The sequence below is a fragment of the Molothrus aeneus genome, chromosome 5 (genome assembly GCF_037042795.1).
Source record: "Molothrus aeneus isolate 106 chromosome 5, BPBGC_Maene_1.0, whole genome shotgun sequence".
Lineage (NCBI taxonomy): Eukaryota > Metazoa > Chordata > Aves > Passeriformes > Icteridae > Molothrus > Molothrus aeneus.
In genome coordinates, this window is record NC_089650.1 from 64,186,538 (window position 1) to 64,202,574 (window position 16,037).

General features: G+C 40.0%; 1 protein-coding gene across 2 annotated transcripts in view; it reads right to left on the bottom strand.

Annotated features, from left to right (window-relative positions):
• Positions 1-16,037, bottom strand: part of CDC123 (cell division cycle 123) — a 33,022-nt gene that overhangs the window by 6,849 nt on the left and 10,136 nt on the right. For both annotated transcript variants that reach the window (XM_066551001.1, XM_066551000.1), the window contains exons 7-10: positions 11,325-11,373; positions 9,643-9,718; positions 6,629-6,751; positions 3,349-3,377 (exon numbers count right to left, since the gene is read on the bottom strand). In XM_066551001.1, coding sequence (XP_066407098.1) covers positions 3,349-3,377; positions 6,629-6,751; positions 9,643-9,718; positions 11,325-11,373 — 277 coding nt within the window. The remainder of the gene's footprint in view (positions 1-3,348; positions 3,378-6,628; positions 6,752-9,642; positions 9,719-11,324; positions 11,374-16,037) is intronic.

Here is a 16,037-nt window from a genome sequence, read left to right on the forward strand (position 1 = left end):
TGCACAAGTACTGGCACCACCAGAGCAGAGAGCCAGTGGGGCAAGCTCTGCTGTCCTTTCCCATCCCTGGTTCTCCTCAAATTCTCATGATAAACAGTCTTTTACTTTTGCTAATGGGGGTGACTTGTCAGCTCCAAGAATCTGTGGGTTTAGATTCTATTCATTCTATCACTCCAGAAAAACAAGCTAATGAACCAATTTCATCACACACAGAAGCAATGGCTGGCAAAGTTCATCCAGCAGTTCAGAGAATCTTTCCTTGCATCAGAAATATTTCTACCTAATACTTCCCTATGAAAGGCTTTCACAGAAATTCCTCTTCATCCCAAATACATCCAGCTCAGCTTTTTCTCAGGAACATTAAGATCGTTTTTCTAGAGAATAAATGTACCCTGGAAAAAACTGAAAATTGATTCTGAGACTACTGAAAGCAACATGTTTTTTTTGTGAGCACCCAGCAGTGTTCCTCCACCCCTGCAGACAGCAGTGCAACAGTTGTTTCCTTGAGATGGTTTTAAATCTGCACAGAGCTTTGCTAGCTGCAAATTGATGACAAGTGGCAAAACAAACTCAATCTCTCTTTTCAGGGCTCATTAAAAGGAGTGTATATAACCCTGGGTCAGTAATCAAACTGCCTTTTCTTAAGATGAAATTCTCTCTCAAGTCTTACATGCAATGTCATGATTTAAATACAGTTTCAGATAATTTGCACTGTGTATCTAAAAAGCAGTAGTAAGGCTGTTTGTCTGCTGTCTTTTGCCTGCTATTAGCCATCTTTGCCGTACAAGAGCAGAGAAATGCACAAGCCAGGAAAAAAAAATGTTGTGCATAAGTGGAGGGGAAAAAAATTCCCCTACTTGTACTACATGGTGTTTTCTTCTCATCCTAGAAGAAGGAATCAATAGATTTACCACACCCTGTCAGCTTCATGGTTTTTTTGCTAAGGCATTAAGCAGCAGGGCACTGAAAGGAAGTGCCCATGACAAAGCCTGTTGGTTAAAGGAAGTCAGAGACAGATAAAATGCAAACTTAACTGTTACATCTCCCTAACTCCAGCTGCACCTTCCTGCACAGTGACAATGCTCACAAGGCACAGACACAAGCACTGCTCTGCTCCTTTACAAGAGCTGGGAGCCAGCAGTGGTCTGCAGCCACTCCTTGCACTGCTCTGTCTTAGCACAGTGACTTGTCTTGAACTTGGTTTGCTGTTCACACCTGGGGGACAGCAAAGAGCAACAGCAGAGCCAACTCTCAGGCTTTTGTGAACTCCCCCCTCCAATTCAGTGAGCAGGACCTGTGGAGCCAACTCCAGACAGCTCTAAAGCAACTGAAGTGAGCACGGGGAGGAGACTGCTGTCATTTACAACAGTAACAACAACTTGCTTCTCCAAGCTGAATATTTAGAGTTGAAAGGATTTAAAACAAGCAGTCAGTGAACATTTCCCTCCTTCTGTAGGTGAGGTTGCTGTGCAACCAGCCTGATGAGGAGCATGGGCTCTGGAAATTAATCATGCTCACAATATTCTTGTGCTGCCTGTAACTCACACGCCAAGGGAGCGATGAATAACACAGTTGCAAACCACAATAGTACGTGTGAAAGGAGAAGCATCTGACACACAAAGGGCTAGCTGGCAGTTTACAAGACCTGAGGGTAGAATCCACCGAGAGAAATCTACAAACAGATATATTTTATCTTGACAGATGAAGAAACACTGCTCATTTGAGATACCACAGGCTGAAACCATTTACTTAAGTAATTTCTCTTCATGCCTCAGCTACGAGGCAGAGCACCCAACGGCAGAAACTGGTTCAATGCTCAAGTGCTGCTCCTCATTTTCCCTGACAGCATCCTCATGTCTGTCAATTTGAGCCTGGGCAGGTAATTTCAATTACAGCAGAGCTGCTCTAGCCCACAGCTTTGTTTTAGGTACCAACATTAAAAGCTGGGCTGAGAAATTGAGAAATGGTGCAGTCGTTGTTTTCCACGTGAGACACAGTTCCTGTTTTGTAAACTATGGCATGATTTACTGTTACACAATTACAAAATACTTAAACAACATTCAGAATGAGAATCAGGACTTACTTCCAATACACTCAACTCTAATAAAGACTTTCTCCAATCACGCCTTTCAAGCACAATTCATCTGACCAAATATTTCTCCCCACTCACACTAGGAGAAGTCAAGGTTACTAACTCTGATACTGGCACCTCTATAGAATTATTTAGGTTGGAAAGGTCCTTTAAGATCATCAAATCCAACCCTTAGCCCAGCACCTCTGTGTTCACACCTAAACCACACCCCTAAACACTACACCTACATATCTTTCAAGTAGTTGAGGTGGGATGCTTCTCCCCAACTCCATCACTGTCTGGATGTTGAGGGTTCTGATCTGCCCAACTCTCAGAACCACAGCTGGAGCAGCTTGAAAAGAAAAAACTGGCTTCCATCTGTCACAAACTGGGCACACCACATTCACACGCTCTTTGGACAATTATCCCTATCCTAGGCTTCCAGATATGAACCATTCTCCAATCTCACAAGGATAACCTGAAGAAATGTTAAGGATAATTTTGATGAGTTCAAATGCTGTAGTGAAAAAACAAACACAGGGAAAAAAGAAATAAAGCCCAAGGAAATATCTGTCTTAAAAGAAAATGCCTCAAACCCGTTTGTGTGTTTGAAAGCTATTTGGAGCATGCCCTTAATGAGTCACAGAATATCCTGAGTTGGAAGGGACCCACAAGGCCACTGAGTCCAGCTCCTAGCCCTGCACAGGACAGCCCCACAAATCCCACCATGTGCCTGGGAACACCACCCATAACCACATGCTTTTAATTTTCAGTCAGCCCTGAACTGGTCAAGCAGTAGGACTGGATGACCACTGTAGGTCCCTTCCACCTGAAATCATCTATTCCACTCTAAATTACTGCAGCAAGGACTCTCATGTCATAATAAAAACTAAGCTGCCTGTTGTAGATTCACAGAACTGAGAAAATTACAGTCAGAGCCTAAGTTCTGTGCTTTAGAACAGACAACTTCTCTGGAAGATACTAACTAAATAATTACATCACTAGCACAGACATATTTACACCCCTAATCCTATTATTCTCCTTCTGTAGACAGCATTTATCATAGAAAAAGATCTGTGGAAAAGATTAACATCAAGTAGGTTTTGCTTGGTGTTTTTGTTTGGTCAGGGTTTTTACTTTAGTGGTATTTTTTTGTTTGTTTGGCTGTTTTTTTCCAGGACCACTTCTAGGAAGACAAAGCTATTACTTGCTTGATCTTTGTAGCATTTCAAGTTTTCAGAGAAGAAACAATTATAGACAACCTATTGTTCACTTACCCTGCTGTCTCTGTACACATCAAAAACAACTGAAAAGGAGAAAAAAATGTTAATTGTAAAAGATATATAATTTCACAGAAGATGTCTAAATCTGAATAGATACTTGTGTACACAGCACAATCTGCAAAGTCAATATGTCTAATGAACTGCAAGCCAGAATTGGCTATACTTCTAAGAGGGAGCTGAAACATTTCAAGAACTATTGTTAATGCACTGGGAAATCAGCTGCTGGGTTTTTCCATTTAATGCTGGTTTCTTCTGTTGATTTTTCTCCCATGAAGAATATCTGATAAACTCTTAGCCCAGAGAGCTTATCCTTGACATTACTGCTGTTTCGTTTAGAGCAGAACAGAGACGTTTCAGGGAAGGATCAAGACTTCACTGTGTTGGACACTGCACAAACATTTAATAAGAGAAGGTTCCTGCTCCAGACACTAGAATTTCAGCAGCTAACAAGACAAACAGGTTGTAGGAACAAAGGGGTCAGTGGCAGTGAAATGGCCATGTTTGATGTCACCCAGAGCAGACACAGCACACCTAATTAATATCAACAAATCCTTCCAACAACTCCCTTGCCACTCAGTGACTGACTAAAAGCTGCCTTGCCTGGCTCCACTGCTGTTCCTCCCCTTGGCTTAATTAAACATGACTCTGTATATGCAGCTTTCCATCAGCTCCTGTTCTGTATGGTTAAACAACCTTTGAGCTGTCTTTCTATTGAGCTAGGGAAATCAACAGGGAAGCACTCAGACATGGCTACATGCAAAACTTGCACCAGTTTAGCAGGAAGAAAGGTAAAAAAAATTTAGAAAGCCTCAGACAAGTGCTATATGGTTACTTCCTTCACTAATAAGGGAATATTTCAGCTAAGAGATTTCCCAATACATGTGGATAAATTAAACTCAGGATGTGACTGCAGAACACTTGAGTCTCAGGAAGCTGCCTGTCAGGAACAGGGATGTTGACTGATCCCATCCCTGCATGTAAAGCTTAATCTGACATTTCATGTGAAGTTGGCTGGGCTAAGGGCAAACCACAACTCCACAAAGCCAAAGCCAGTCACGTAGCTGGTTTTTACCATGCAGCCCAAAAATCCTCACAGCTTTTGCACAAGCTGGGCTGTGTCAATGCCAAAGGCACTCCAGGATTAAGTGCTCTGCTCTCCCAGGAAGAGAAGCCCTCAGTGGCTAAGCCAGTCATCAATGCAAAGGGGGGTGCAGGAACCCCAGGATTTCTTCTCCAGCTGTTCAGCTGAACTTTTAGTGCCTGCACCACATCCTCTCCTTAGTCATAGCCAAAAGATATCCCTTGCATCTGAGGGTTTCTATTGTGAGGCCTGTCAGCCTAAAGCAAGCCCATGGTATTCACTGAGGCTAGCAGTATTTATTGGGATTCACACAGCTGGAATTCAGACTGATTGCACTCTGCTGACTGGTTCAGGACACTCACAAACACTGAACAAGAAGAAAACCTGAATTATTCCCACTCTCAGAGCAGGAGTGTCCTGTGCCAGTGAGACTGTAGTGAAACTTCACCAGAAACTGCTCTAAACAGAGGGAAAGCCAAAGCCCAGCTCTGCACTATCAACACCTCCAGAGCACTGCTCTTACTGGGCTCTTACCAAAGATATTTAGATGGTTCTAACATAATTTAGAAGTATTTATAAAGCATTCACCCATCTGTTATCCTACTGCTCTGACTCTGCAATGCTTCAGCTGCTCTGACTCAACTCTTCCATCTGGAGATGCTACCAGACCAACTGGAAAAAGCAGAGCAAACAGCATCAAAATCCCCAATGAAACAAGAAGTCAGGAAAAAAGCTGTAATACCTTTCCTTTTAAAAGCAAACAAACAAGCAAACCCAGATTTTTATTGTTAACAACACATATGCTACCAAGGCAGTGGATCAAGGGAGATGATGGGGGATAAATGCAATGTGATTTTAAAAAAACCCACCCACAAAAACACAGAAAACATTTTCTGCATGGCATTTCTCTGCAGATGGACCAGTATTTAGTGCCTAAGAATAAAAGGTTAACAAACCTTCATGCCAGAAGGTTGCCCTGAAACCTCCTTTTCCCTCAAGGCAACTCAGATGGCACCCTTTACATAAGATGACATTTCAGACCTTTCAGTTCACCAGCCAGGCATTTCAGAGCCTAAATCTAGGCATCAATTTCCAAAAAGGGTGCCCTGAATTCTTATCTATCAGTTGATTACATACCAGCTAAAATTACATTGAGACACAGAGGAAAATTAAAAGGCAGTAATCAGAATGCCAGATGTATATTACTGATCTTACTTCAAAATGTAATGGACTTATTAAATTAATGTACTATTCTACTGGTCTTCTCCAAGCAACAGTCCATGAGAACTTCTCTGGGCTGAAACAGAGCAGCTTTGCAGAGTCAAATTATGAAGAATTGCAATATAACAGAGACTGGCACTTGAAGGTACCTTTTTCAGACAGTTAAGAGAGGACAGATCTATTTGACTTCTCTGGTGTATCAGTAAAACCACTAATAATGCTTAAAGACACTTCTAAAGGTTGACTTTTCAAAGCATTAGACATGACAATAAAACTGCCAGAAAATTCTTATGTTTATGGGTTTTTGCTGAGCTGAAGTTTGGGCCATGCCAGACCTAATTTAAATTTCTACATCATATTTTTCACCACTATTGATCACCCATCATGATGCAACACCATTCAATTATCACTAAACCATGTTAGAAAACTATTTCAAATCAAATTTGCAAAGGACTTCACATTTAGAGAACAACACAATTTACTTGGACTGATTAGGTGTATCAAATACTGTGGCCTTTATTCAAAGGTTTTGGCACCTAACCTGGTGTGTATTGATATTCTAGAAGAAATAATTAAAACTTCTAGAAAAGAAACTTAAAAATCCTTTATTCAAGGAATACCTCAATAATTTAGCAGTAAACATCTGACAACACCTTTATAAACAAGTATTCTTCTCACTACTGAATGCCTTTTGTCAAGGATCTCCTACCTTGCTTTTCTGGCATAAAAATTATTTTCAAGTATAAGGGGGAAAAGCTTTTAAAAAAAGTTATTATGCCTTTTGAAGGGATCTTTCACTCATTTCTTGTGTTTTCTTGGAGAGCTCCAGCCTATTCCAGGTTTTTTTTTGTTGCCAATGTAATTCCAAACTTTTGCTTTCAGACCCTCCCAAGCTAAAGAGAACCAAGCCCTGTGAAAGCAAGAGCAATGAAGAGAGAGATGCATACCCACAGATACCCTCAAGATACTTACAGTCTTCATCCAAGAATTTGTATTGTATGTGTTTCTTGAAAAACTCCTGGATGGACCTACAGATCTCCTCGTGCTGCTTAGAGATATGATCGTAGTACTGGGTGTAGTCCCTCTGTGAGATACCTGTCAATAATTTCAGGTAATTATAAAGAGCTCTAGGCATGCAAAAAACCCAACCAGAAAAAAAAAAAAACAGTTATCAGGCACAGAAGATGGGGTTTTCCCCAGTTTCTACCTTTATTAGTGACTTACTGTTTAGCTTTATTCTGCTATACTTAAAGTACTTGCATTAGGAATCTCTTCCTTGAACAGCTCTGGAATTTTGTGAACCTCTTTTTATATGTACACGTTTGGAATATTTTAAAGTGAATTTCAGGAGGAAACTTTGCCTGTGTTTAAGGACCAGCAGTCCTTAAGTTTCCACCTCCCAACTTTTCCTTTCAGTTTTATTCCCTTTGGTTACTCTGGTCCAAAACTTTGTTCTGCACATCACAGTAGGGACCACAATATGGAACAATGAAATGCCAGGAGTGAAGGCTAAGCTTGCACATTAGCAGAGCCAATATCCAAATGCTTGGATACCACAGATTCTCATTTAACTGATTTTTAAAGTGTGGAATAACATGTGCCTGTTTGATAAGGCACTAGAGGTGAATCCCTAAATCCCCAAATCAGTGGGATGGCATGCAGGCCAGACCTTAGTGCTCCCATTTGCTCCCTCAAGGGTTTTCTTACCTATGCAGACAAACCACCCCTCCCACAAGTTCTTAATTTCATACATTTGTCTACAAGACACTGCTTTAAAATGACATCAACAGGATTATACACTTGCATGCATCTTGAATGACAAGAGTTCTCATACAGGATATGTGTCAACATAAAACACTGCAATACCCTGCTTGACAAATGTCAAATCCAAGACCTGCCCCATCACTGCAGAATGAGTAATTCAGGCTATTTACATACAAAAAGAGACAGAATTCCCCAAGAAAGATTTATCAGTGACCTCAAGTTTGCTGTTTTAACCATATACAAAACACAGAGTTTTACTGTAAGACCATGCTGACTACTGCCAAAGATGTGCTCTTTTTTAAGAAGTTCGTATAAAAAGTTTGTGATGTCAGTGGAACTTTGAGTTTTTAATACTACTACAAAGCTTAACTTGAGTCTAAAAAACAAAACCCAAAAGATTATGGCATCTAAGGGGATGCAGATGTGTAACTGGAAAATCATTCACTATACTGCAAGTATCATTCCTCAGTTTGACTGACAGGCTTATTAATTTTAAGAGTATGGGAACATATTGTGAAAAATCTTGGAACTATCTTCAGAAATGCAGCTGGAGTGCTAGCTAAAAAAAATCCCATACTGGCAGATGTACTAGGTTTCAAAACCTGGCCATGAAATGTACAGAGTGCTTAATTAGCCAGTGTACAAATGCTTTGTATCTCTGGCAGTTATGGTGTTCCAGCATCACAAGGCAGGACAGGATTCAGCTCTCCTCCCTTCAAAATCTCTGTCAGGAGCCATTAAACAATACAGACTTAATGGGAAATCTCTGCTATTAGGAAGATAAACTCTGTTACAGGGAGCTGTAATGCGCTTGCAACTGGCATAAATGGAGAGAAAATGGGAAGGTGAGCATAGGAACACCAGACAGAACAGCCAAATAAAAGGGCTTAGGAGAATAGTGTGTGTTGACAGCACCTGGATTAGCACAGCTCAAATATCTGTGTGCAGGTCCATAGGAAACCCAAATCGGTAAATGAAGAACAGGGAGCGTGCTCCTAAACGTTCACAGAGGTGGGACTGCATGGAGCAACAAATTGCAGACAGCTCCCAACAGGTACAAAAAGGCACAGCCAAAACAAGTGCACACTCACCATGCTAAGACAGGAGGAACAGTGAGAACTACAAAGCCAATATCCCTGGCCTTCCATATCATCACAAGGAACCACTTGTGGATATGGAGCTTGGTGCTTGTGAATATGCAGGCATGAGAGAGGCAAAGTGAGCAAGCCCAGTTTTATCCTAAAGCAAAAAAAGAAAATCACCTTTCTTTCTGTAGAGCCTGCATTTGCTCCATCACTGCCATAACACTTCCTCTTTAGAAGAGTTTAGGCAGAATGATTCAACCTTGTTCAGAACAAATAAGCACTAATCCTGTGCTATTTGAGTTTCTGTTCATCTGTAAAGATTTCATGGTAGACCACACCAAAATCAAACTTCAGAGTAGTAATTAGCCTGAAATTAAACCCCTCAATTCAAGCACCTGTATGTGCACTGGGTATCTCATTTCCTGCTATAGTCAGCAGAGAAGAGTCAACACAACCAGAGGAGTAAAACTGAGCTAAATTTACCCTAAATTACCCTAAAATTACCCTACTCAGCTGCCTACAACACATGCTGTAGCACAATCTGCCTGTTCTCCAGCTGCCAGAGGTCTCCCAATGCACCCACCAGCTCTGTGCATGCTGTGGATGGATCCCTTGGCTCTTCAGTGCCACTTGAAACGTTTTACATTCAGGATTCTGCACTTGAGTAACAGAACAACAGGCTCTAAGTAAGTACACTGAATTTAGTATGAACTCAAGACACCTCCTACACCTGTGGAGGTGTTCTGACCTCCCCAACTTTCTGCATATAACATCCTCATGGGGTCATGTATTTACAGCCCAACACACAACTGCCTCTGTATTCATTCTGCAAGTTGGAGTCGATGCAATTTGCTCCTGAATATAAAAGACTCTGCCTTTGGGTGAAGTTTCTGAATTAACAATTAAATTAAGAATATTTCCACTGTAATGGCAAGCATGCTGAGCTGTCAAGCTTTCAAATATAGTGGAAAGTGAGATGTGGTAAACCACATTTTAAATTACAGAAAGAATAAACCATTAATTTCAGAAATGAGGTGTGGAAAGAAAGAGCTTTCTTCAGCCTTAGCTCTATTTCAGGGAATCAGAGAAACTCCTCAAAACTTCATCCAATACCTTTGTTTTTAAGAAATTCCTTACCTAAAAGCTTGTTTTCCTTGACAAAGCATCTGAATTCTGCACCAGGGATTAGTTCACACCATTTGCGAAGAACAAGCTGTGGAGGTAAAACAAATGACAAAGCCTTGTTTCAGAGAAGTAACAGCATCCTTTTGTCAACAGGTCTGCCTTTTAGAGCTACAGTTTTGCTGTAATGATGACCAGTGAGACTAGAGAACAAAACAATCTTAAATCTGAAGTTCACATAGTCATCTTTGAAAATATTTCAAAACAATTAGATTTATTATTAATTTCAGAGAATCACAGAATGCTTTCAGTTGGATGGCATCTCTAAAGACCACATAGTCTAAACTAGCTTAAAGCAGAAAGGTTCAGATGAGGACTGTCAAGCATTGGAAGGGATCCCTCACAGAGGCTGGGCAGCCTCTACCCACTGAGGTTTTCAAGACAGGTTTTATAAAATGCCAAGTGGGACAATAGGATCTCATTCCTTACCCAGCTTTGAGCATGAGGATGGATGAGACACCTCCTAGGTCTTAGTCTACTAGGGACCTCCTGAGATCCCTACCCACCTTGATTATCTTATGCTCTTCCACTTTGTACAGTATTTATAACTGTGAACTCATTTATGCAACAACTTCCAAGTTACATTAATGATAAAACATGGAAAATGAAAACCCTGCTGTACAACATAACAAATCTGTCATGGAATTGGCAGAAAGTTGCTCCCTAGTCAAAGGAGCTGATGAGCAGAATTAAATTTATCCAAATCAACCTCTATTCTGGTACACACCCAAGCAGAACTCTGTGACGCCTTTGAAGGCGCAAACCAGTTAAAATAAGGACACAGGACAGAAATAGAAAGCAAACTATTATAGTCAATAGGACAGACTGCCTGGGAATTAAAGCATCTTTCTGGCACTTTCTCAAGTTTCTGTACTTCCTAAGCTGAAATATTCTGAAGGATTGGTGTTTTTGAAGGCCCCAGTTACCGCTAGTGGATGCTGGAAACTCCCAAACCCTTTAAACTGCAGCAGAAAGCTTCAGTGACCAGAGATGACATTCCTAACTATGGTGTTAACATTAAACTCTTTGTTCCAACTTTTAGATGTCCTGTATCTTTAAAGCACACTTTAAAATAAAACAAGGTTCATTCACTTTTGCAAAGCCCTTTAAGCCCACTGCATGATGACAAATGTTATATTTACATAAAAACTATTATTAGAGAGATGACTAGATGTTACCACAAGAGCAGTAGCTCCACATTAACAGTTTAAAGCATCTCTAGCTGAATATTTTGATCTGGTAACAAACATGGGAAACAAGATGTGACAGAGCAGTTCAGGATGTCCCCAGCCACTGCAGCAAGCCTCACCCTTGGTAACCTCAGTGTGATGTTCACAAGCAGCTCACCATCAAGAATCTATTACTTTGAGCTACTGAACTTGTCCTTCCTGTCACAACCTGACAGACATGAGAGGACATTGCAAGGAAGCCTCTCCAGTCTGCACTTCAGCCCACCTGATCTGCAATTAAATGAACTTCTTACAACCTGCAGTGCTGAACCAGACTTCCCTTCATATTGAAAGCAACATGAATAAAACAAACATAATACATTTAATGGACAGAAACCCAGCCACAAATGTCACCCAGCCTGTGAGCAATTCTTTTCAATTACTTAGAAATCATGCAAGGAGTCCTACCTCATAGTTCAAGGAAGGATCAGGGGAATCATCAGTACAGTGAATAAATCTGGAAAAGTAAGGCACAGGCTTCAAAATCTGCTTCACATGTAAGATTTTAGCCATAGTGAGAAAAATAACCCCAACTGAAACATAATTGAAACCCCAATAAAAATAACCCCAAATAACCCCAAACTGAAAATAACCCCAAACTGAAACAGGTCTCATGTGAAACATAAGAACTACTGTTAAATTATTTCCAATATGTACAAAGAAATAAATTGCAATACATAACAACTCTCCTTTTGACAATAATCATGGGGAAAAAAGCAGAATAATCACCTCTTTTATTCTAGTGTGATTTGGAAGCACTTAAATCCGGACAGGGGTGTGTCCAAAACATCAGTGTTTATTCACTGTTGATTTATTTCTGTTTGAATCAACAGTGCTGCTCTTTTCCCTTTGTATTGTTATGTTGGCATAACTGAATTCTCAAAAAACCCAATAAACTTGAGCAATCTAATCCAGTTTCACTGCAGCATGTTTTGCCAAGTACTTTTAATGTTTAACTTCCCAAACCACACAACAGAGACACATCATCATGCCTTACAGCAGTTCATTTCCATGAATAAAGGATGCAAAACAGCGCTGCAGCTCAGCACTCCTGATTCCATAGCATGGTATTTTCTAAATTAAGAGCCTTAAGAAATAGTCTTACAAATCCCTCGAGAGTGGGATAAACAAAACTATTTCCACAACTCCAAGCAGATGTCAAGGTTTTGTCCCTTGTGAGGGGCTGAGTGTGTTGGTCTCCTTTCAGGAGCTAGCAAGAATGGAGGCAGTTATAAGCCAAGTCAGCTTCCATGTACCTTTTTGTCATTTTACAGTAAACCTTGCAATAGATTCTGTAACTTTCAAAAGGTATTCACAGAAGAACATGTGATTTTCTTCCATTTCTACTCCCTGACCTTATTGGCAACAAACTACTTGGAAGCACAGAACTGTGTTAAGGGTCATTGCTGAGCAATAGTCCTAAATACAATATTTATAGGATCTCCTTTTGGCAGTGAACTTCATTCAACAACCCAAAAACCTCACATAAACACTGCATTTGTAAGACATGGCTTCCCAGCCTTTGGTTTGAAGTGAAGAGCTATTGTAAGAGTTCATTCTGTATGCTGCCAGCAGAAATAAATTTCACACATTTTAGTGTAGACTTTAATATCCACAACACACAGAAAAGTAGGGCAATACAGGCAGACTTTCCAAAAGCACAGTGATCAAACACATCATATATATATCTGTAAGCCTGTGTAAACAGATAACATCCTTCAGCTACAGTTTAGATTCCCCACAATTTAAGATCTGTCAAAGCAACAGAAACAAACCCATGAGAGCTCACAGTTTTGCTAGAGTCAGAATTGCTCCCTTACTGGAGTATATGCCTATCATGCTGAAGAAAATATCCCCCCCCCACACAAAGCCAATAATAATAAACTTATCTACAAAGGCAGCTGAAGTGCAGCACATGGAGTTTTACAGTGCCTGCACATGAGGACTGGTATTACCTCTCACAGACTTCATATCTGAGATTGGGGTACCTGCAATCTACTTCATTCCAATTACAGTCTTTTCCAGCAGCCATAAAACCCCAGCCTTATAATCAAAATTATTCCCTAACTCAACCCCCAAATATTTTGGATAAGAGTTATGTGGGGAAGGATGGTTCCTCTTCCATTGTAAGTCAGAAAATTAAATCCTTGGATGCCATCCCAAGCCCCACAGACTGTGCAGGTATCACTGCCAAATCAAGCACACAGGCAAAAAAAGACATGGAAAGGGAAATTTTTTTTGAACCTTAATGACACAGGACTAAGTGCAAATGATGAAAAAATGGGTGAACACAGCACAAGACAAAATAAACTCATGTTTTTGTAATCTAATTTTCCTTCTTAATATTATCATAAGTTTTCATTGACAAAAGTCCACCCTTGTTCAGGGAGTAAATTTTGGGTGATTTGAGGTTGCAATTTTATATTTTTTACCAGCTCATTGTAACATTTATTGCTGAAACCCATCTGAACTTGTGTACTACAGATGAGCTTTTGATCTCTAGAGGCACAATGCTAAGTGGGGTGTCTTCAACCCACATCCTATTCAGGTTTGGACATGCTTGAAAGAGCAATCAAAGATGTCAGGCACCCCAAATTGAGACATGCCTGGGCTGTATTTTCTGAAGCCTCTGAAAATTGTCATTTTGAATACTATGGGTGAAAGGATCAAACTCTTCTGTTGTGTTCTGGTGAACAGCTTTTTTACAGAGTTACACTTAGAAGTCAAGACCAGAAGGATCAAGATCACTTTATATGTGGCAGCTCTATGTCAAACTCCAAATGCAAATACTTGACCACAGGACATAACTACAAAAATTATTATGCAGGTCAGTTTTCAACACTAAGAAAAGCAAAAAGTTGGCAAGTTTCTCCAGTACCCACCCTGCTAAGAAAGTCATGAACTCATCTGCAAATCACTGAGAGAATTAGGAACTATTATGAATATGATAAGAATTGTAAAATTTATTCTGTACCTGATACTTCCCTGATATTATCTCATGGTTTATGTTAAAATCTTATTTAAAAAAGAATAAGGAGAAGTTTTTAAGAGCCTTCGAACTGTATCTTTATTCCTTTAATATTAAACCTTGCTGGAACTCTGAGGCCTAAAAGAAATTGGAAATTCATACACCACTGAAAAGTGAATCTTGTTCCACACTGTAAATTGCTAGGAAAAATAGGCAAGAGTAAAAAATCAGAATAAAAAAAAATCACCATCAAAGGCCTAATTTTCCACATCCTTTCGTGTGCAACTGCCTACCTTCAAACAGTTTATATTAAAGCCTAAACGATCAACTCCTGCAAAAAGATACTGGAGTGCTAAGGCACATTCTCTTCATGGTCCAACACTGCCTCCTATGTTTGGTTAGGAGAACACAGGCTCTTATTCCTCCACATCTCAAAAAGCTTTGAAATTTTCCTACAATTTGGAATTCAATATTAAAAGCATTAAGCCTGGCATCAGAAATGTTGTCAGAATGAAGAGGCACTATCTCATCATTAGAAGTACTGCTAACATTTCTATCAGTCTCAAGGTGAGCAATCAATCATGTTTTAACAAAACATAGTCCACCCATTCTAACAATAAGGAAGAAAACTGTATTTTACACCAATACATCCACCAGGGCTACACAGAGCTTTCTGCTCAAAAGAGTTTTAACCACTTAACAGAAATCCCAGTTAGAAAGGGATTTTTTTTTATCACATATACTCAACACTAAATTTCTGAAAGCCTACATTAATTCCTGAAAAATTAAGAGCACACCACCCACAAGATTTTTTGTGAACTCAGCTAAGTAAAACACAATGCTGACTTTGAAGCAGAAACAACATCAACTGCATTAATGAGTACATCGCTCTGAAGTCTTTGTTAATTTATTTAAAATTAACATGATGGAAAAGGCAATTTATTAGTCTGAACTCTTCAACCAAGGTGTCAGCATCATGAAAGAATACAAACTTTTAAAACAGTCAAAGCAATTTAATCATGCTCAGTATATTTGCAATGAGTCCATATTTTTTAATAGTTTGAAGTTTTCTCAGAACTTGAGACAGCTGAGAGTTACAACAAGGGCATTCCCTTAGCTGAACAATGTTTAGAGGTAGACAGGAATTGGGAGAGGGAGAAAAAGGCAAAGAAAGTGGTTTGCCTTAAGTCCCACATCACTGGCTCATATTTCTAGGTTAAAACCCAGACCTACAAATTGCCATTGCAGCACGTTTACCATATTATGGCCCATGAAGTGGATATTTAAGTTTATACAATTGCACAGGAAACAAAACAACACCACCAAAAAAGGGTATTCAGCATTTCAGCTGTTACTTATGTAGGGCAAGAAACCTTTAGACCATACTGAGCATTACTGACAAAGTAGAAATATAGTGCATTTCTCCTCTCTCCAAGTAGTCCTTCCAAGGGATTTGGATGCATTATGCATGTAATTTTCATTTGTTCAGCTTCAGGTTCTTATGCCAGCTACATTTTTAATTTCTGCTTGCTAAGGACTAGTGAACTGGCAGCTAATCAATAGTATAATTAAGGAGGACCACTGTTCTGATTTAGCCATAATCATGGCACTGTTTGGGGACATTCTGTACAAATAACTTGGTCATTTAGAAATACCAAGCAGAGACTGGACAATAATATATATGCTTTAATCAAGTATGACATAGTCATAAATGACAAGATATACACAGAGACCAAGGTGATTTCCCACAATCATGTCAGAAGCTTTACTTTTTTACCACCTTAGCTGCACTATCTGGTGGTCTTATCACATTGGAAAAGGAGCCTAAATGGACTGGAGCAGTGGAGTTTGAGGTGTTGCCTTTCTGCAAGAGGTTATTCTCCCAGAGCAGGATCAGGAGGAGGGAATGTGCCTGCTATGGGCTGCTCAGCCACCACTGTTCTTGTGTGAACTTCAGGTGAAATCACTGCTGCTCCAAGGCAACAGCCATGCTGTGAAACCCCACAGCACAGCCCCAGAATGTCCTCACTGCCCCTCCACCAAGCCAGTGCTGACTGCAGGGGTGAAGAGCTGAGGCACTGACTGGAACTGAAACAAGATTAATCTGGATAGAAAATACACTGATTACAGTACCAGTGAAGGTGGTTGAACCA